Source organism: Cynocephalus volans, chromosome 13, assembly GCF_027409185.1.
Source record: "Cynocephalus volans isolate mCynVol1 chromosome 13, mCynVol1.pri, whole genome shotgun sequence".
Lineage (NCBI taxonomy): Eukaryota > Metazoa > Chordata > Mammalia > Dermoptera > Cynocephalidae > Cynocephalus > Cynocephalus volans.
In genome coordinates this window covers 56,655,494-56,676,673 of record NC_084472.1, presented here as the reverse complement: position 1 = coordinate 56,676,673, position 21,180 = coordinate 56,655,494, and the positions used below count along the sequence as shown (strand labels likewise).

General features: G+C 34.7%; 1 protein-coding gene across 4 annotated transcripts in view; it reads left to right on the top strand.

Annotated features, from left to right (window-relative positions):
• The window catches only part of PIGN (phosphatidylinositol glycan anchor biosynthesis class N), a 153,558-nt gene that overhangs the window by 64,261 nt on the left and 68,117 nt on the right, over positions 1–21,180 (top strand). For all 4 annotated transcript variants that reach the window (XM_063077098.1, XM_063077097.1, XM_063077096.1 and 1 more), the window contains exons 14-19: positions 613–795; positions 6,691–6,830; positions 8,985–9,084; positions 9,189–9,281; positions 10,721–10,812; positions 13,628–13,736. In XM_063077098.1, coding sequence (XP_062933168.1) covers positions 613–795; positions 6,691–6,830; positions 8,985–9,084; positions 9,189–9,281; positions 10,721–10,812; positions 13,628–13,736 — 717 coding nt within the window. The remainder of the gene's footprint in view (positions 1–612; positions 796–6,690; positions 6,831–8,984; positions 9,085–9,188; positions 9,282–10,720; positions 10,813–13,627; positions 13,737–21,180) is intronic.

The window sequence follows — 21,180 nt, the reverse complement described above, 5'->3', positions numbered from 1 at the left end:
CCCGAGTGCGCCACTGGCTCGGCCCTCCATTAATTCTTTTCCTTGTTAAATGGTCATATAATTTTAAAGTAGGAAAGAATTGTTTTCAGTTTGTATAATTGCCTAAGTAATTGCCAGTCCATGCATTTCTAATGTTTATTTTTGTGGTTTTAAGATGTTAAGCTATTCTTCTCCTTCAAAATATTAAGCTGTTTTAATGATGTTTTATAACTGATTTGGGTAATTTGACATGAGAAAGTAAAAAGTGATATAAATATGGCCATCTTCATTATTTGGGACTTAAATTAGAGATCCTTCATTTCTTTCTTTCATGTGTCATCTGAAGATCATTCCTGCAAAATGATCATTTTAAAACATTTCATATCATAGATAGTTTACATTGAAAGTGCCTTTTCTTATGAAGATTAAAAAGTTTATTTTATTCTGTATTTTTCTATTCTTTCCAAGGAGATCCTCAAACAATTAAAATCTATTCTCAATCCATCATCTAGTTACTCACTCTAATTTTCATACAATGGTCTGGCTGTTAGAAAGTTTCTAATTTTTCTTTCTCTGAAATTTAGATTTTTATCATTCATTCCATGTGCAAGTTATATTTTCCTTTCTCCATAGATTTCCCTTTGCAAAGAGCTGATTCATCTTGCATTGAAAGGATTGTCCTACTATCACACATATGATCGGTTCTTTTTGGGCATCAGTGTTGTTCTTGGTTTTGTGGGATGGACATCTTATACTTCTTTGTTGATCATCAAGTCTCATTCCAACCTTGCAAGAGGTGTTATTAAAGAAGTTAAGGTAGGTTCAGAAAATATAATGAAGATTCAGATGATAGTGTAAATTCATTAGAACTAAGGAAATAAATTTAATTAAATCAAGTGTAATGAGTTTATAGAATGTACAAATCATTGTTCTAAGCCAACTCTTATTTATCTTTCACTTGCTTTTGTTGTATTGGGTCTTTTTTCTGTTATCTGTTTCTTCAGTTGAGAAAAAGATGTATTAATAATAATGGCCTTGTGACTTAAAAAGGTTGTAAAGATAGCTATGTAAACAATTTAAATTCTTCTATGGTGTTAATGTTGATTTTCTGTTCTTTTTTTATAACTAGTCAGCATATTGTAGGTATTCCAGATCTTTCTAGTATAGATGGCCATAAAACTACTTCAAAGCAGTATATTTAACTTATCTGATATTAAACGTGATAAAATCATTTATTCAAAGTGTTCCTTTTTAAATAATATGATTTTCTAGAATTATTCTTACCTTCTTTCAACTTTCTGGGATTTCTCAAAATACAAATTTCCAGAACTTTCTATTTATCCTCATTTCGAGTTTGTCCCTAATTTACTCTACTTTCAGTGCAACAAATAAAAAAACCTCTTCAATAGTCCTTCATGTTACTGAGAAAATATAACAGTATGTATATGTTTTTACTGCATTAAAACACTTTACTCTTAAAATATATTGCTAACTATCATTTACAAGGGAGAATATGCCATTTCCATTTCCTTTGCTTCATTCTCTCTAATGATTTATTACCATGTGCAAATCCTCTAACAAGTAATATGTTTTGGTGGTGTGTTTTTAATAGTAGTAGTCTACAAACATTTCCAGTGGTAACTTTCACAATTTTATGTTTTATTTCTCTGTAATGGAAGGAAGACCATTAGTGCTTATTTCAATTTTTTATAATGTTTAATGTACCCAAAATAATTATTTGAATGTATGTCAAATTGGCTAGAATAGCAGTAATTTACTACATGGTAGAAAAAGAAACAGAACGCTTGTGTTTTAGTAATGGATATATATGTGTATATATATATATATATATATATATATATATAGGCATTCTACTGAGTACTTGAAGTATATTCTGCCATCTTAGATTTATAACAGTGCTGGTAGTAGGCATCATAATTTCTGCTTACGAAAGAGGAAACTGAAGCTGAGGGTGATTAAGTAATTTGCTAACAGCCAACTAGGATGTGGGGATTGAGGTTTGAATCCAGAGCATTCTTGTGCCAAAGATTGCCTTTCTAACTTTATCCTAGTGTTCAGGTTATTGAGAAAGGATAGGATGTTTTTAGATTGATACATCAACAAGATTTCATAGCTGATAATTCTTCTTTATTCATTAATCTAATAATGCAGCCAATATTTAATTGAGTACAGTACAATGCTAGACACTACATAGGCTATACAAAGAAATATAAAATTCAGATTCTGACCTCAAGGAACTTAGGGTTAAAGTAGGTAAGAGATGTACACACATAACCATGTTACCAAATATAGGTCACTATATCTACACTACACTACAAAAGGCAACTTTAATATATGTTAAGTATTTGAGGTGATACAAAGACTATGATATTTTAAATAAAGGAGAGCTTACTTTAGCTAGATGATGATAACAGGAAAAAGTAAGTCTTGGTGGAAGTTTAACAGTCAGACTGCAGGGAGAGGATGAAAATTAAAGCAAATTGAATGATATAAATGCAGGCAGAGTTGGTAAAATATGTTATTACACTGAGATAATAAATAATATTTATTGAGCCCCACTGTACCAGGACTTTCCTGGGTGCTTTACATACAAGGGTACTTCAAAAAGTTCATGGAAAATGGAATTGAAAGATAATATGGATCTTTCCATGAACCTTTTGATGACCCCTTATAGGTTATTCAGTTAAGCTTAACACTACCCTAAATTCTGTGCTTATAATTCTCATAATATGGATGGGGGGATTTAGGCTCAGCGAGACATGCAATTTAAATAACAGAACTTATATTTTCTTCTTCTTTTTTTTTTTTTTTCTGTCTTTTTTTCCGTGACCGGCACCCAGCCAGTGAGTGCACTGGCCATTCCTATATAGGATCCGAACCCGCGGCGGGAGCGTCGCTGTGCTCCCAGCGCCGCACTCTCCCGAGTGCGCCACGTGCTCGGCCCAGAACTTATATTTTCTAACATTTAAATTCTTGCTCTTTCTACACCATGCTGCCTTCAAAATAAATAGTTCAGTTTGGGTGGAACGTGAGAAATTTATTCAGGGGACTGATAAGAGACAATACTGACAGTAAAGATTAGGCCGAAGTAATTAAAGGCCTCAAATGCTAGACTATAGCACTTATACTTTATTTGGTGAAGAGTTGGTGTATCAGGGTTAAACCAGAGAAGCAGACCCAGTAGGAGAGAGATATAAAAGGGTACTTAAAAAGTTCATGGAAAAATAGAATTAAAAGATAATACAAATCTTTTCATGAACTTTTCGAAGTGCTCTCATATATTAAGAGCTTTAGTGTAAGGGATTGGTTTATGTGATTGTGGGGGCTAATTAGGCAAGTCCTGTGTCCATAGGCCAGGCCATCAGGAAGGGCGAACTGGAGCTCACAGAAAGAAGCCGAAGCTGCATTCAACAGGTGTAATTTCTTTTTCGGGGAAGCCTCAGTTCTGCTCTTGACACCTTTCAACTGATTAAATCAGGCCCACCAAGATTATTTAGGATAATCTCCCACACCTGTAAGGGAGTGAGAAATGAGCTTGCAACAAATATTGTTCTCCATTGCCAGATGAGGAAACGGTGTTTCAGACAGGCTAAATGGTTTAGTTAAATTGACAAGTAAGTAGAACGGCAGCATCAGAATTAAAAGGTCTGACTCCAAAGTTAATGTCAATTTTATGTGACAGTGTCCCCCAGGTTATAGAGGTCTTTTCTAATTTATTACTATTACAGGCAAGTGCAATGACTAGTCTCTTTCCCGGATATGTAATTTGCTGCCACAGTTCCCCTTAATTGAAGTTTGCATTTAATTTCTGTATACTTTTGCCTTCTCCTTTGTTCTTGCCAGTTCAGATGTCTTATGCTTTAAAACTAAACATCTTTATTTTGTCACAGGTCTACCCTATTGTTTCCCCTCTTCTCTTATTACCTAGTAAAGTCCCAAAATATTAACCCCTTAAACCAAGACCCATCATTCTGTCTCCACCTATATGGTTTAAACTCCTTGAAGGACAGCTCCTGGTACAGAACATAGCATAGAGTATGCGACTTAATAAATGTTTGTTGGATGAAGTAGTAATCACATTGCACATGGCATGGTTTGTTATCATCAGTTGTTTTGGGGGGCCTGGGAAGTCAATTCAAGATAAAGTAGAAAATGTCCTCCCTCTTGTTATTTATAATCCTTTCAATGTTACTTCATTTTCCTGCCTTAGTAGGAACAGCTAAACCTAATTCTTTTCTTTAAAATTTAGTTTCCTACAAGTAGGTGTCATTTCTAATATCTACTACTGTATGTATCAAAGGATTAGATAATTATACTATATTGTATTGACTAAAAAATCCCTTGAGTGCTTTTTTCCAGAAACACTTATAAACTTCTTTTCTTATTATTTTACTGTTCTCAGAGTGATGTAAAACCAGTCCTCATCCCTTACAATGACCACCTGCCTCAGCCAATGTCAGCTTTAGAGACTCCATCTGTGCACGTCTATTTGAGTTTTGCTCCTTCTTTCCCCGTACCCTTGTTAAGGGACCTCATTACTGTCTCTCACATCTCCATTCCAGTGCCATCTACTGATTAGTTTCGTAATGATTGCTGGAACTAATGCAAAGGTGAAGCAGAGGTGAAGCAGAGGTGAAGCAGGGGAAGAGAGAATAAAAATAAGAGTAATGATAGCAGTCATCATTAGTAAGCAGTAGTAATATTCTGGGCATTTTGTTAAAATCTTCACATAATGTCATTTAAACATAACCAATCTTGATAAATAGGTATGGAATTATTCTTCTCATTTTATTGATGGTGTAAAACTAAGTCTCACAAAGTTTTGTATTTTGCTTATGGTTCACACACTGAGCATGTGTCAGGCAGGGCCAGGATTTCAATTCTGATCGGTCAAGCTCCAAACTTAGTTACAATACTGTGTTTTATACCCCTTTCTACAACTATGCCCTAATTTATCAATGTTTCTTTCCTTTCTGATGACATTTTATGCCAGTAGGGAGGAACTAAAAAGGAAAAACAACTCTTGCTTTTTCTTTCAAAATTCTCCTACTTCCAGAAGGCAGTTCTTAATTAACACATTATTTAGCTTTGGCTAGCAAAGAAAGGGAAAAGCAAAGAGAAAACAGAATAGAACCAACAGAGTACCACATTATCCTTCCATTCCTGTGTTTTCCCCATTTTCTTCTCTCCAGGTATGCTGTTGGGAAAATAGAATAGTTTGGTCAGGGGCCTCGCCTCAGGTCCAGTAGGGTGTGGTTTAGCATCCTTTGTAAGCAAATTGTGTGTGTGTGTGTGTGTGTGTGTGTGTGTGTGTGTGTATGCCAGTGTATCTTTTTAGTAGTGTATCTTTTTAGTTTTGTTGCTATTCATGTATTCTTTAGAGAGAGAGAGCGAGAGAGAGAGAGAGAGAGAGAGGGAGGGAGAGAGAGGGAGAGAGGGAGAGAGGGAGAGAGAGAGAGAGAGAGAGAGGAGTTTTAGTGAAGCAGGCGGGCGGGCTCGGCCTCTGGCATCCGCCGGCCGTGGCCATGCTTTCCAACCTATGGCTCCAAGGACCTTTTGGCTGGTTACCTAGCTCATAGACCTGCTTGAAGGGGTCTGGTGACCCAGCCTGGTGTGTGATGGGTTTGGGGACCCAGTCCGTGAATGGGCTTGAGGGGTCTGGGAGCTCCAGACCCAGCCCTAGGGCAACAACTGGCCCAGTCAGCAGGATTACTGGCAGGTAAAAGAGCCAACAACTGGCCTGGTCGCCTAGTTTTACAACTGGCGTCACGATTGGGATTAAGAGCTCCACAATTGGTGCTGTGAGGATTCCAGGCTTTAGCCTGGCATGACATATGCTTAACCTCTTCTGGAGACACTTTGTACCCCTTTCTAACTCCTACTTCATGCCCTAGAACTCTTGTTCTTGGCATTATGACTTCCCCATAAGTGTATTCTTTTCCTGCTCATTGGAATTTCTGTTCCAGACCCTTGCACCATTATACCTGACCCAGAGAACGAGGGGCCGTGTAGCCTTTGGAGACTATAACTAGTGAAGAGTAGACATGGGAAGAGTAGACATGACTCAATGCATCTACTGTGGTTGGGTAATGGAGAGTGAAGGGTAGGCAGCGTGTCAAGTTAGAGCTTGAATAGATAGAAATATTGTTCCAAATGAAGACTAGGTCCCATACTTTATTATGGATTAAACAGGCTTTTGTGAGCTAGCCAGAGAATTCAATCAACATTTGTAAAATTGTTCCTAACAGGAAATCTGTTCAGAGTTCTGAACAAGTTACTTGCAAACAAACTTTAGCCATAGTCACTTTTAAATTGAGAATTGCTTAATTGTAACAATTCCAAGGTATCCCATTTTTCTTCTGGAGTATTCTCAAATGACAGATTTTTTTTCTATTTTTTAACACAACTCTGATTAATCATCTGATAGTTGTAGAACCATTGAAAGAAAGTAATGTGGGGCCGAGCCCGTGGCGCACTCGGGAGAGTGCGGCGCTGGGAGCGCGGCGACGCTCCTGCCGCGGGTTCGGATCCTATATAGGACTGGCTGGTGCACTCACTGGCTGAGTGCCGGTCAGGAAAAAGACAAAAAAAAAAAAAAAGTAATGTTTTCTTCACTTTATAAATTCTCTTTTAAAAACCTATCAATTAGCATGGGTTTGGAAGTGTTTTAATGTTTTGTTTGATTTTCAGAAACCAAGCCATCTCCTGTCATATAGCTTTGTAGCTGCCGGCCTTTTTATAGCATTTTTCTTGCTGATTCAAGCCTGTCCCTGGACTTATTATGTATACTGTTTGTTACCACTGCCAATATGGTATGTGGTTCTAAAAGAGTAAGTAATGCACCTTGCTGCCTTGTTTTTCACTTCATTGACAGTTAAATCTGTATTTAAAATGCTTTAAGTTTCTGTAGCATGTCATCAAAGATATTTATAATATTCTTAAATCTCCAAACCCTCTCACTTTATTTATAACTGCATAAATGTTGCATATAAACATCCTTTTTGTTTTACCTTGCCCTTTTGACTTCATCCTTATTGCTCTGAGGTAGCAGTGACCTTGCTCCCTTTTTTGTGTATCTTTTGTAAGAAAAACCTCAAATAAAAGTAACATAACTTATATTGATTGTACTGTGTCTAGAGTAACTTCCATTTTGAACTTAACTCGTTTTCTGATTCCAGCATATGAGGGTACTTCAAAAAGTTCATAGAAAAATAGAATTAAAAGGTAATGAAAATCTTTTTATGAACTTTTTGAAATACCTTCAGATCTTCTTATTTTTCAAAGAGATTTGCATGTTTTTTTCCCATACATTTTTTGCCCCTCCTTTCTTAGCTATCATGTAAACCTAGATAAATGAAACTTTGTTGCTAAATCTAATATAGTAAGGTATACATAGAGATTAGTCCATATTATTAACATGTGCTGTGGTTCTATCTTTGAGTACTTCCTTACAAGTTGGATTTAAAATGGATTCTTAACATTGTAGAAAACATCAGTAGTAAGGCTATTGGGTGAGTCTCAAGCACATTTAAAGAAAACCACTGAAATGTGGTACTGGTTCATATTGCAGACTCATTTTGCAGATCTTGTTGATTTCTGTGTTTGCACCAGTAATCTAGAATTTAAACTTAGCCTTGGACATCATAGTATCCTCTGGGAAAACCAGAACCCAAAGGAAACCAGGGAATGAGAGCCAGAATAAGGGTTTGCTAACATGTGCATCATGACACCATGCGTATTTTTATTTTAACTCCAGCTTTTACAACTTCTTTCATCCTTTAAAAACATGAAGTATTAAAAAATATTAAAATGTTAAAGATATCAAAAATAAAAACTTATATTAAAATGTTTAAAACATTAACTATTTTAAAATATTAGGCAAAGAGACACTGAACAAGAAACAGTATTACTTCTATAGGGTTGTTGGATATGCATATTTAATTCAGATTTTTTAAAATGTCATTTATTCTGGTTTAAAAATTTTTAGAATGAAAGGTTTTACCCTTGAAGAAAATTCTGTTCTACTACCGAATCTTTTCTGAATTTTTAAATGTCCTAATTATGAAGACGACATATATAAATTTTAACGGAAAACATGATTTTGAAAGTATCTTTTTGATACATTACTTGGAAAAATAAAACAAAAATTTACTTTTCTTCTAGAAAAAGATCTTTTAAATGTGCTTATTTATTGTTTAGAATAGAAGAAACATTTTCCATTCAACTGGTGTTAACTTTTCTTCTTTTCATGGCTCCTTAATAGTTCTGATAACATTCTGCAGTTATTGTTTTCAGTCAGAAAAAGGTCATAAACTAAATGATATTGACCTTTTATAATTACCTACTTAATAATGCAGTACAGATGCTAAAGTATTTTTCCAAGTAATTAAATGTAAAAAATATTCAAGTATGTAATACATTTTTGATTGTTATGAATTCACACTTAATTACAATTAGAGTACAATTAGTGACATCTTAAATTGGGTTTGGAAGAGGTTATTTTAAAAAGTTTTTTTAAAAGTTAAAAAGTGCAATTAAGATTTTTCCTATCTAGATTAGGAAAACCTACCTTTACTTCATTAAGACAGATGAGATTTTAATATAAGTTTACCTAGAAGAATTTTAACAAATTTTTCAATTTGTATACATTTGGGTTCATTGTATTTGATTTCTGATATTATATCTGTAGTTGTATGTGCCCATGTTTAAGTTAAGATCACACAAGACTCATTATTGTTATTAATATTTATAGAAACCAAGCAAATCTTTGCGATCACTTTCCAATTAATTCAGAAATTACATTTTCCTTAAAGTACTTCTAGATTTCCAAAAAAATGTTTGGATAAGTAAATCGAAACAAATCTTATAATTTATCTTAGATTGAATAATCTATGAATGGAAAATTCCCTGATTTTTAGCTTTTTGCCAAGTTTTTATTTTTTATTATGTATGACCTAATTTTTATAAGTAATCTTTTAAAACAGATTTCAAGTTATTGAAGATCTTGCTGCATCACTGTTGACCTTTCCCCTGAGCCATTTTGTTGGGTACCTGTTAGTCTTTACCCTAGGAATTGAAGTATTAGTAAGTAATTTACCAGATTACAACATTTTCAGATTTCTTTTTTATATTTGTAACTAGTACTAAATGACTTCATTTTTTATTTCTTCTTTGGAATGCATCACTAGGTTCTCAGTTTTTTCTACCGCTATATGCTTACAGCTGGACTTACTGCATTTGCGAGTTGGCCATTTCTCACTCAGCTGTGGACTCGAGCGAAGGTATAAGTACTCATTTTGACATAGGACAGGTCAGGAACTACATTGTTTTGACATATGTTTAACTTAAGGAATTGTTTATTTTTAAAGAAAAAGGTAGAGTGTATCCTTATATAAAGAGCCTGGTCCTTTTGACAGGAGGACTGACATTACCTTTAATATTTCAGTGATTCATTTAGACTTTCATATCAAAATGAGCCAGTTATGTAGTAATTAAAGTGCCGTAAAAGCAGACCTGATATGTCCATCTCGGGATCCTTTAACCTCAGATATGTAGATGATGGAGCACTTGAGGAATGGCCCATAGCAGCACAGTGGCTTAGGAGGCCACACTCTGAACTTGAGTCAGAGGAGTCCCCTCCCTCCAGACCCTTAGCCACTCATTTTTTTTTTTTCCTGGAGAAGTGTATATTTGTGATAGATTATTTAAAAATATAATCACTCTTGATTTTCTTCCTTTAGCTAGGTAGGAAATTTCAGTGCTTCTACAAGGAGTATTGTCATGTTTCCACTTTCATACTTTTTGATGGCAGTGGCAGGAAGATAGAAATATCTTCTTTCTACCTTATTAGAACTTATAAAACCTCCAATTAAGGCGATTATTAATTTTTTTTTGTCTTAATCTAATTACAATTTTGTCTTATTTATTTTCCTTCTGAGCTCACTTATTTGATTATTATTGCAGGCTAGTTTTCTTATAGATATTGTCATCAATATATGGTCTAACATAAACTGAATGAAGCACTTGCTTTGAAATATCAGACCCAGGTTTACAACCTGGCTGTTTCTTTTACTAGTTGTGGACCTGGTACTGCAGTCATGTGCCACATAACAACATTTCTGTCAGCAATGGACTATGGTCCCACTATGACAGTGGTCCCATAAGATTAGAATGGGGCAGAAAAATTGCTGTCACACAAATACTTACTATCATGTTACTATTTCCTTACATTATTCAGTGCAGTAACATGCTATACAGATTTGTAGCCTAGGAGTAATAGGCTATACCATATAGCCTAGGTGTGTAGTAGGGTATATTGTATAAGATTTACGTAAGCACAATCTGTGATGTTTGTACAATGATGAAATCACCTAACAACACATTTCTGAGAATGTATCCCTATCATTAAGCGACACATGACTGTACTGATATTTTAATTTCTCTGAGCTTTCTCCCAGTTTTCTTGTCTGAAATATTGTGAATAATAAAAACTTCCTCTTGATGTTACTGTGAAAATTAAATAAAATAATGCTCATATCATACCAAATACACTACTTTACAACCCAACAGTTCCTTCATAAAAAGTAACTATATTACTTTTTAAGTAAAGAGCTGTAAGGTTTTGCATTTCCTTTTTGTTTTAGGGTCCTGTAGTCAGTGAAAAACTGATGACTGTTTTCTATACCACATTTGTGAAAGATAACTTTTTTCTTGATTTCAGATCACCTCACTGAGTTGGACTTTCTTCTCTTTGCTCCTGGCAGTGTTCCCACTGATGCCTGTTGTAGGTCGAAAGCCAGATCTCTCTCTAGTGTATGAATAATATTTTAATTTATTTTCTTTTCAATACAATTTTTTTCTTGTTCAACAATATGAAATTTGAACCTAATCTTGGTAATGAGCTTAAAATCACGTTAACAAACTGAAAATTAAAATACTAGTATCAAACCATTAGTCATGATTTGGCCCAGGCTCTGAGTCATTAAGCCTCCCTGGAGATGCTTTTGGGTCATCACGAACAATGAAACTGTACCAAACAATAACTTAAAATACCAAAAAAAAAAAAGTCTGGAAGGTTTTCTTTCTTTTGTATATTGGAGAATTGTTACAAGTTTTAGTTTCATGTGAAAAAATGTTCTGATGCCAAAGTGAAAGGCCTAAAAGCCATTGTATTATCCTTATCTTTGCCTTCAATCATGTCCACACTAAAATGTCTTAGAAAAATGAAATTTTCTCCTATTCTGATATGATTGTAAAGATCTCCATGGGAGGAAACTCTATTTACCTTGACAACTTTCCCATGTTTAATCACTGAAATTGTTCAAAAATTCTTCTGTGTACCTTACCTGAATTCCCCATTTCTGCTGTTACATTTATTTCTCCTCAATATATCTCCCCAAAATTTGTGAAATAATTGGTTACCTTTGCTTTTAACTGAACTTTTAAATTATTTTTAAGTAACCTGTTGGCTGTTTGTATGTGTGTGCTTGGCAATCTAACTGTTCATTATTTCATTCAACATTTCCTCTCTTATTTTCTAATCATGTAATTATCTTTGTTACTTTCTTCTGAATTCTATAAGCATGTTAAAAAACATTTTAGCCTAATCTTTAAAGGATGAGAGTATATCTTTTTTGACTGAAGGAAGATTAAATAAACAATATATATTTTTTAAGTATGTGCTAATTTATGAGGTTCTACATATTTTCTGTCATTTGTGTGAGAATACCAATATGGAATACATCAAGAATTTTCTTAGGAAGTCAATTTATTAACAGAGCCCAAAGTAATTGTATTGAATTCTAAGACCATACTATCTAAGTCATATTTTATTAGAGTGTTACTGAGTCAAAATGTTTTGCAACTGTCATAAACTATAAATAGTATGTGAGAAAATAAATTCAAGTATTTTCACTTATTTCTTGCATCAGATTGCTCTGTGAGCTCCTCTGTTGTTTCTATAAAGCCCCTTTCCTTCCTTTCTTCAGTCTGCCTTTCAGTCCTGCTCAAGCAGTATTGATAGTTGTGCAGAATTTATCACATGCTAAGAGGAAAAGAAATTGTGTAAATGGTCTTCATGGAAATTTGCCACTGGCATGTTCTATTAAAGATGAATGCAGGAAGCAAATAAACTTGTTAAAATTTGAGAAAACTAATTTGTATTTTTAAAAATTATGTTGTTTCCCTCTATACTTTAAATTTAAATTGCTCAGTGATTTTTAGTTTATGTTGGTTTCCTAGCTATATCTGCAACTTCTTTATTTTGATTCTTGGTTCATGGAGATTTCTACTCCCCATTTGATCTCTCGTGGCATCTCCCTTCTTTAGAAAATTACAAAGATGTAATTTTGTGAAACATTTAAAGATAAAATTCAAGGAAAAAGCAAAAATATGTATAACATAGCTGTGATGTCCTTGTTACTCCAGTGCTCTGAAGTAAAAACATATTTGCCAGTAAGTTAAAGTACCAAATTATTTTTAAAAAGTAAAAAAGAAAAAGCAAAACTTCTTGGTCATACATTGCTTTTTCTTTTTCCTTTTTTTGTCTCTTTTTAAATTGTTTTTTATTTATTTATCATTATACAATATAATTGATTTTTGTGGCCCTTTACCAATTCTTCCTTTTTTCCTTTTTTAAATAATTAACACTTAGGAAAAATAGCTAAGAATCTTGATCATATATAGCTGTTTTTCCTAAGTTTTAATGATAATCCATGTTGTATATATAACTACTTTTTTTCTTATGATTTTCAAAGAGTGTATTTAAAGAATCAAAACCTAACAAAAACCAAACATTTTCCTGGGGATTCCTGCTTTGCATTCTCCTTAACTGTCTAGCTCTGCATTTTGTTCTTTCTCATTTTTATTAAACCAACTCCTTGTCTTTTAGTTCTGTTATATTTGGGTTCCAAATTCTGCTGTCCTTAACATAATTTCAGTTGTCCTGTGTTATTCAGATTTTTAGGAGGTGAGAAATAGAGATCAACAGTAGCGCACCTCTTTTTTGATATCAGTCACCTTTGACTTTAGGAGCTATACTTGGTGTTCTTGAAAAGTATAATTTGTAGTTTTGTTACTATACAAATGTCTCACATGCATGCTACTCTTGTGACCACTGTTCTACCCTTTCTTTAGCCAGGGGCAACTGAGGAAAGCACCATGGTCAGTGATAGAAAGGACATTTGTTTGTCTTGCTAGAAATAATATAGATTATAAATGCAGAATTTTTTGTATGAGTAAATCCTCATAGTCACAAAATGTATGTTGTATATACTGATAATATACTTGTTTAGCTACCTTTTATATATATTTTTTAAATTTAACCAGTTCATGCTAAGAATCATGGTAGTTGGTTATACATAAAATTTTAAAAAACCAAATCATAGAAAAAAGGCAAAGATACTTAAAAAAAATTATGAGAAAAGTTTACAAATAACCCCATCCCTACTGTATATTTATCTAAAATTTTTATTTCTGTTATACTTGTGTATCCTTTTGCTGCTTCATCTTGATTAAACCAAATGACTAAGAGATTCTGCATTAGAGTAAAATATCTCATTGTTTTCATATTATATGTTCAGTAAATATCTTAAGAAAATTTTAAATTGTGAATTGTATTTTTAAACAGAATGGGTGCAGGCTTGCTGGTTCTTCTGCTCTCCCTGTTTGTTGTAATACCTCTTATAAAAAGAAAAGATGGTTTTGTAAAGGAAGAGCTATTCGTACATCTATTACAGGTAAGTTCCAGATTTTCAATACTATGCTATACTAATGATATACCAAAATGTATCGTATGGTTGTATTAAAGTATGTTCTTAAGATGCCATTGTGTTTATGTAACAATATCGGCCAGCTAAGAAGAAAGTTTTCTGTTTAAAGTTGTACATGGGAGTATGTTCTCTAAAAAGTATGGCATATCAAAAAGGTCAAGAGGCAGCCCAAAGATACCTAGAGAGCAGAGATTAAGGAGACTTAAGAGACATCTGTACTGACCAAAGAGTTGAGCTGGAAAGGGCTTCCTCTGGACTGAGATTTTCTATTGTCCTTATTTAGGTCAGGAAAAAGCAACCTTTGAAGTGAAAGCAGCCTGGGAATAGCCAGTTTAAAACTTCAGATGATGTCCTAGGAGAAAATAAATTTAAGTTCGGTTAGTGGCTTTGGTGTGAAAAGAACTTTGAACTTGCTGTTTAAAAATTGAGTCAGTTTCTAATTATGCTGCATATTAGATGTGTGATTTTCAGTAATTTGACTTTAGTTTTTAACCTATAAAATAGATAATAACTAATATCGTTGTGCAAATTAGAGATTATATAGTGTAATGTTCTGTAAAATGTTAACTTTTTGTAGATAAGGTTGGAAACCACTTTTTTTTTTCTTTTAAATGAATAAATAAATATCCACATCAGGAACACTGACAAAAAACAAAACTCATATGAGTTTTCTCAAAACGTTTCCTCAGAACAAAGCTGAAATAATAGAAATTGTTTCTAAGAGCACTCTGAGATAAAAATATACCACCCTTAAAAGATATCACAAGTTAAGTTCATTCTTGGAGAGCAACAGAGAACTTATAAAAAGAGAAGAAATAATTTTGTCAAAGTTTCTGTCAAGCCACTGGAACAAATGTTTCATTTGAAGTGGTGCACAGACTGGCTTAACACTAAAGCCATAGTAGCTTTGACGGGATTTACCTATAATAATGAGTACTTCGACAAAAATGAGTGTTTCTGAATCTCACTTCAAAGGAGCAAAGAATATCATACTAAAATTCTTTTTTTTTCTTCATTTAAAAAAATTTTTTTTAAAATTTTAATTCATTTTTTATTGTGATAAAACATATGCAACAGAAGAATTGCCATTTTAAACATTTTAAAACATACAGTTGCATGGAATAAATTACATTCAGTGCTGTGTAATCACCACCTCTATTTCCAAAACTTTTTTGTCTTTCTAAACATAAATTCTGTAACCATTAAGCAACAATATTTCACTATTCCTTCCCACCACCCCTTCCCCATTTCTGGTAACCTCTAATCTACTTATGTCTCTGAATTTTTTTTTTTTTTAATTTATTTTTTCTTAATTGATCCTTGTTAATCATATATATTTATGGAGTACAATATGATATTTGGGTATGTTTATACTGTGTGCAATGATCATAACAAGGTGTTTAGCATATCTTTCATCTAAAACATTTGTCACCTCTGTGTTGAGAACATTCAACATCCTCTCAACTAGCTACTCAGTTATACAGTAATTTGTTGTTGACTATAGTCTCCCTGTATTGCTATAGAATGCTAGATCTTATTCTTCCTATCTCTGTATAATTTTATATCCATTGACCACCATTTCCCCATCCTCCCCTCTTGCTTCCCCTTACTAGTCTCTAGTAACCACTACTACTTTCTACTTCTATGAGATCAACTTTTTTAGCTTCTGTGTATGAGTGAAACCATGTGATATTTCTCTTTCTGTGTCTGGCTTATTTCATTTAACATAATTTTCTCTAAACTCATTCATGTTGCTGCAAAGGGCAGAATTTCGTTCTTTTTTTACAGACAAGTAATATTCCATTGTGTGTATATACCACATTTTCTTTATCTAATCATTCACTGATGGATATTTAGTTTGGTTCCAACTCTTGGCTATTGTAAATAGAGCCATGATAAACATGAGTGTAGGTATCCCTTCAACTTCTTGATTTCCATTCCTTTGGGTATATACCCAGTAGTGAGATTGCTGGAACGTATAGTAGTTCTATATGTAGTTTTTATTGAAATCTCCATACTGTTTTCCATAATGGCTATACTAATTTACATTTCCACAACAACGTTTGAGAGTTCCTCTTTCTCTGCATCCTCACCAGCATTTGTTTTTGTTAATAGCTATCCTAACTGGGGTGAGATGACATCTCATTGTGGTTTTGCTTTGCATTTCTCTAATGATTAGTGATGTTGAGCATTTTTTTCAAACACCAATTGGCCACTGTTATGTCTTCTTTTGAGAGATGTCTCTTCAGCTCATTTCCCCTTTTTTAAATCAGATTATTTGCTTTTTTACTGTTGGGTTTGAGTTTTTTGTATAGTCTGGATATTAATCTCTTATCAATGCATAGTTTGCAGATATTTTTTCCCATTCTGCAAATTATCTTTTCACTCCGTCAACTGTTTCCCTTCCTGTACAGAAGCTTTTTGGTTTGGTATAATCCCATTTGTTTACTTTTGCTTTTGTTGTCTGCACTTTAGAAGTCTTACTTATAAAATCTTTCCCCAGTCCTGTATCCTGAAGTGCTTCTGATTTCTCTATGTTTATTTTGTATTGTGCAAGTTTACTTAATTTATGAGGACTAGGAGTTTTTTGGTATATTCTTTAGGTTTCTTTGTATATAAAATCACATCATCTGCAAACAGGGACAGTCTGACTTCCTCCTTTCCAATTTGGATGCCCTTTATTTCTTTCTCTTACCTAACTGCTGTGGCTAGGACTTCCAGTACTATATTGAATAAAAATGGTGAGAGTGGACATGCTTGTCTTGTTGCAGCTGAAAACTTTTCCCTATTCAGTATGATGTTAGCTGGGTTTGCCATATATAGCCTTTATTGCATTAAGAAACTTTCCTCCTATACCTAATTTGTTGAGAGTTTTAATCATGAAGGGATGTTGAATTTTATCAAATGCTTTTTCTGTGTCTGTCAAGATGATCATATGGTTTTTTCTTTCATTCTGTTGATGTGATGTTTTACATTTATTCATTTACATATGTTGAACCATCTTTGCATCCCTGTGATAAATCCCACTTGAACATGGTGTATAATCTTTCTGATGTGCTGTTGAATTTGAGTTGCTAGTATTTTATTGAGGATTTTTGCATCTATGTTCATTGGGATATTTGTTGTAGTTTTCTTTTTTTGTTGTGTCCTTGTCTGGTTTTGGTATCAGGATAATGCTAGCCTCATAGTTAACTTGGAGAAATTTTGTCTTCTTCAGTTTTTTGAAATGGCTTGAAAATTAGTGGTATTCTTCTGTAAATGTTTGGTAGAATTCAGCAGTGAAGCCATCTGGTCCTCGGCTTTTCTTTGTTGGGAGACGTTTTATTACTGATTCAATCTTGCTACTTGTTATTGGTCTGTTTAGATTTTCTCTTTCTTCTTGGTTCAGTCTTGGTAGGTCATATGTGTCCACAAATTTATCCATTTCTTCTTGGTTTTCATATTTATTGGCTTTTAATTGTTCACAACAGTCTCTGATGACCCTTTGTATTTCAGTGGTACTAGTTGTAATGTCTCCTTTTGCATTTCTGATTTTATTCTAGTCTTGTCTCTTTCTTCACTACCCTAGCTAAACGTTTATCAACTTCATTTATCTTTTTGAAAAACCAACTCTTTGTTTTTGTTTGACCCTTTTAACTAACTATGTTTGTAGCCACTTTTGTCATGCTGATACAGGGATCAAACCCTGGACCATGGTGTTATCAGCACCATGTTCTAACCAGCTGAGCTAACAGCCTGCCCTACCAACTCTTTATTTTATTAATCTTTTGTCTTGTGTTTTTTAATCCCTAATTCATCTATTTCTGCTCTGTTCTTTGTTATTTTCTTTTCTTTTACTGATTTGGGGTTTGGTTTGTCCATGGTTTTCTAATTCCTTGTGGTATAACATTAGGTTGTTTATTTGAAATCTGTATTTTTTTGATATAGGTTTTTGTTGCTGTAAAATTTCCTCTTAATACTGCCTTGTATCCCATAGGTTTTGCTGTATTGTGTTTTTGTCCTCATTTGTTTAAAAAATTTTTTTATTTCCTTCTTAATCTCTTCTTTGACCCATTGGTTGTTTAGAATCATGTTGCTTAATTTCCATGTATTTGTGTAGTTTTGAAAGTCCCTCTTATTATTGATTTCTAGTTGTATTCCATCGTGGTCAGAAAAAATATTTGATATGATTTCTATTTTTTTGAACTTGTTGAGGCTATGTTTGTGTTCCAGCCTATGGGCATTACTGGGGAATGTTCCATGTGCTGATGAAAAGAATGTGCATCCTGCAGCTATTAAATAAAATGTTCATAAATATCTATTAGGTGTATTTAGTCTGTGGAGCTGTTTAAATCCAATATCTGTTTGTTGGTTTTCTGTCTCAAAGTATTTCTTTGTTTTTTTTCTGTCTCAATGATCTTTCCAGTGCTGAAAGTGATGTGTTAAAGTCCCTATGTTAGTCAGTTTCTGTTGTTTATAACAAAATACTCGAAACTGGGTAATTTGTAAGAAAGCAAAATTTATTGGTTACAATTTCTGAGACTGGGAAGTCCAAAGTCCAGGAAACACATCTGGTGAAGGTCTTCCTTGATGATGGCTTCAGCAACACAGGGTATCACATTGTGAGATGGCAGAAGCAGTGAGAGAGCGAGAGAGAGAGAGGAGAGAGAGAGAGACTCATTTGCTCTCCTTTTAAGGTTCTCGGAATCTAATCACCTCTTCAAGGCCCCACTATAATAGGATTTCCCACTCTCTTAACAGTCACAGTTGGAATCAAGCTTCTAATACATAAAACTTGGGGGACACAATTCAGTCCCTGTCATTCTACAACTTTTATTGCATTGGCATCTATTTCTCTCTTTAGATCTGATAGTAATTGCTTTGTCTACCTGGGTGCTTTTGTATTGGGTGCATATATATTTATAATTCTTATATCATCTTGCTGTATTGATCCCTTTATCATTATATAATGCCCTTCCTCTTCTCTTATGTAGATTTTGATTTAAAGTCTGCTTTATCTGATAATATAGCTACTTCTGTTCACTTTTGTTTTCCATTGGCATGGAATATCTTTTCCATCTCTCCATTTTCAGTCTATGTGTTTTTTTTAGGTGTGGTGTGTTTCTTATAAGCAGCATATGGGTCATGTTTTTTAATCCATTCAGACAGTCTGTGTCTTTTAATTGGGGCATTTAATCCATTTGCATTCAGAGTTATTATTGATATGTGTGGTCTTACTCGTGTTATTTCGTTCGGTGTTTTCTGATACTTTTGTGTATTCTTTGTTCCCTTCTTTCTGTCTTATCATTTATCCTTGCAGTTTTGTGGTTTTCTGTTCTGATGATGTTTGGTTTCTTTCTCTTTCTAATTTGTATATCTGTTCCGCCAGTAAGTTTTATATTTGGGGGTGTTTTCGTGATAGTTGTTATCATTCTTTCTCTTCTAGATGTAGGACTCCCCTAAGCATTTCTTGTAAAGTCAAACTTGTGGTGATGAATTCCCTTAATATTTGCTTATTTGAGAAAGATTTTATTTCTCCTTCGTTCTTTAAGGATAGCTTTTCTGGGTATAATATTCTTAGCTGGCACTTTTTTTCTTTTAGTACTTTGAATATATCATCCCATTCTCTACTGGCCTTTAAGGTTTCTGCTGAGACATGTACTGTTGGTCTAATGGGTATTTCCTTGTAAGTGACTTGATACTTTTTTCTTGCTGTTTTTAGAATTCTCTCTTTGTCTTTAACTTTTGACAGTTTGACTATAATATGTCTTGGAGAGGGCCTTTTGGAGTCGAATCTATATGGGGATCTTTGAGCTTCCTAGATTTGGATGTTTGTATCTTTCCCAAGACTAGGGAATTTTTTATATTTTATTTTATTTTTTATTTACTTATGATATCTGTCTTTCTGTTAAATTTCTCATCTAGGTCATGAATTGTTTTTCTGATTTCATTGAATTGTTTGGCTGTATTCTCTTGTTTCTCAGTGAGTTTCCTTAAGAGTATTAATTTGAATTCCTTTTCCAGCAAGTCGGCAATTTCTGATTCCTTGGGATCAGTTATTGGCGCATTATTGTGTTTTTTTGGTGGTGTCGTGTTTACTTGTTTTTTCAGGTTTCTTGTTTCCTTGCATTGCTATCTGTGCATCTTGTGGAACAGTCATCTTTTTGAATTTTGTAGAGTGGCTTTTGTACTTTCACCTGAAAATGTGTCTTTGGGTTTCAGTTGTGTGGAGTATGAGGCCCCTAGGTGGGGCTGCAGTGAAGGGGCCCTGCTGGTGGCCTCTTGGGCAGTGAGTGAGGCTGCTAGCAGAGATGCAGAGAGGGGACCCTGTCAGTCTCTTTTAGGGCAGTAGGCAAGGCTACTAGGAGGGACTGTTGAGTGCAAGACCACCTGGCTGCTTCTTTGGGAGGGCACAAATGCACTTTATTTCCACTGGTCCAGGAGAGTTTGTTTATTAGGGGAGAGAACTGAGAGCTGTTTATCTGGGTTGGGAACTTGGGTGCACAGAACTCAGCCCACTGGTGGGGGTTGAGGGGCTGTGTTTGTGCCTGTCTGATCTCTGGCCAGGGATGTGGGGGCGTATCAGTTCATCAGGCCTGGAATTGCCTTCCCAGATATGCAGGGCTTGGGTCACAGCTGCCTCTGAGTCTAGGCCTCAAGCCACTGGGATCAGGGAATTGTAGTGTCTCCTGTGAGTGTACCAGGATGACTTTGGAGCCATAAGCCTGGGAAAGTACAGTGGCTACTGGCCCCCACGGCAGGGCATGCTCCTGCAAGGGCTCAGGTTTCAAGATGGCACCATACTTCATTGGCTTAGGTCTCAAGAATGGGGGGTGGGGAGTGCAGTGTATGGTGTATGTGCTCGTGTTCTAGAGCAATGCAGTGCGTGTAGTCTAGGCAGCTCCCCACCCTTAGCTCCAGGCTTGCAGTGGCTGTGAAATCCTCCCGTGGTAGGAACTGCACTCCTCTGTCATGAGGATGGGGGTTGGCATGGGCCCTCTTCCTGCCTTTAACCCCTTTAAAGGAAAGCCTCTCCTGTGCCAATCCCAGTGGTAGAGATATGGCGGCTGAGGCTGCGTGCCTATCTCTCTTCTGTGCTTTTTTCCTGGGATTTCATGTTTCTCAGGGATCTCACAAGTCCCCTGCTGCATTCTTGTACTCTCCCACCAACACTCTGCATTGATATTTAGCTAACTATTAGTTGCTCTGGTCCTTTTCTGTGGGAGGAATGTGCCCCAGGTACCTGTAGTCCACCATCTTGCCCTACCTCCCAGTGGCCTTTTCCATGCTAAGATTCTTTTGTGCTTTGTTAGAAATACCACTGAGTGTAAGGTGGCCCTGTTACAAAATTCTTTTTTGCTTTAACTTTATTAATTTGCATTCCTGAACTGCCTACCATATGTCATTGATTCCAAGATATTCTTTTTTTTTC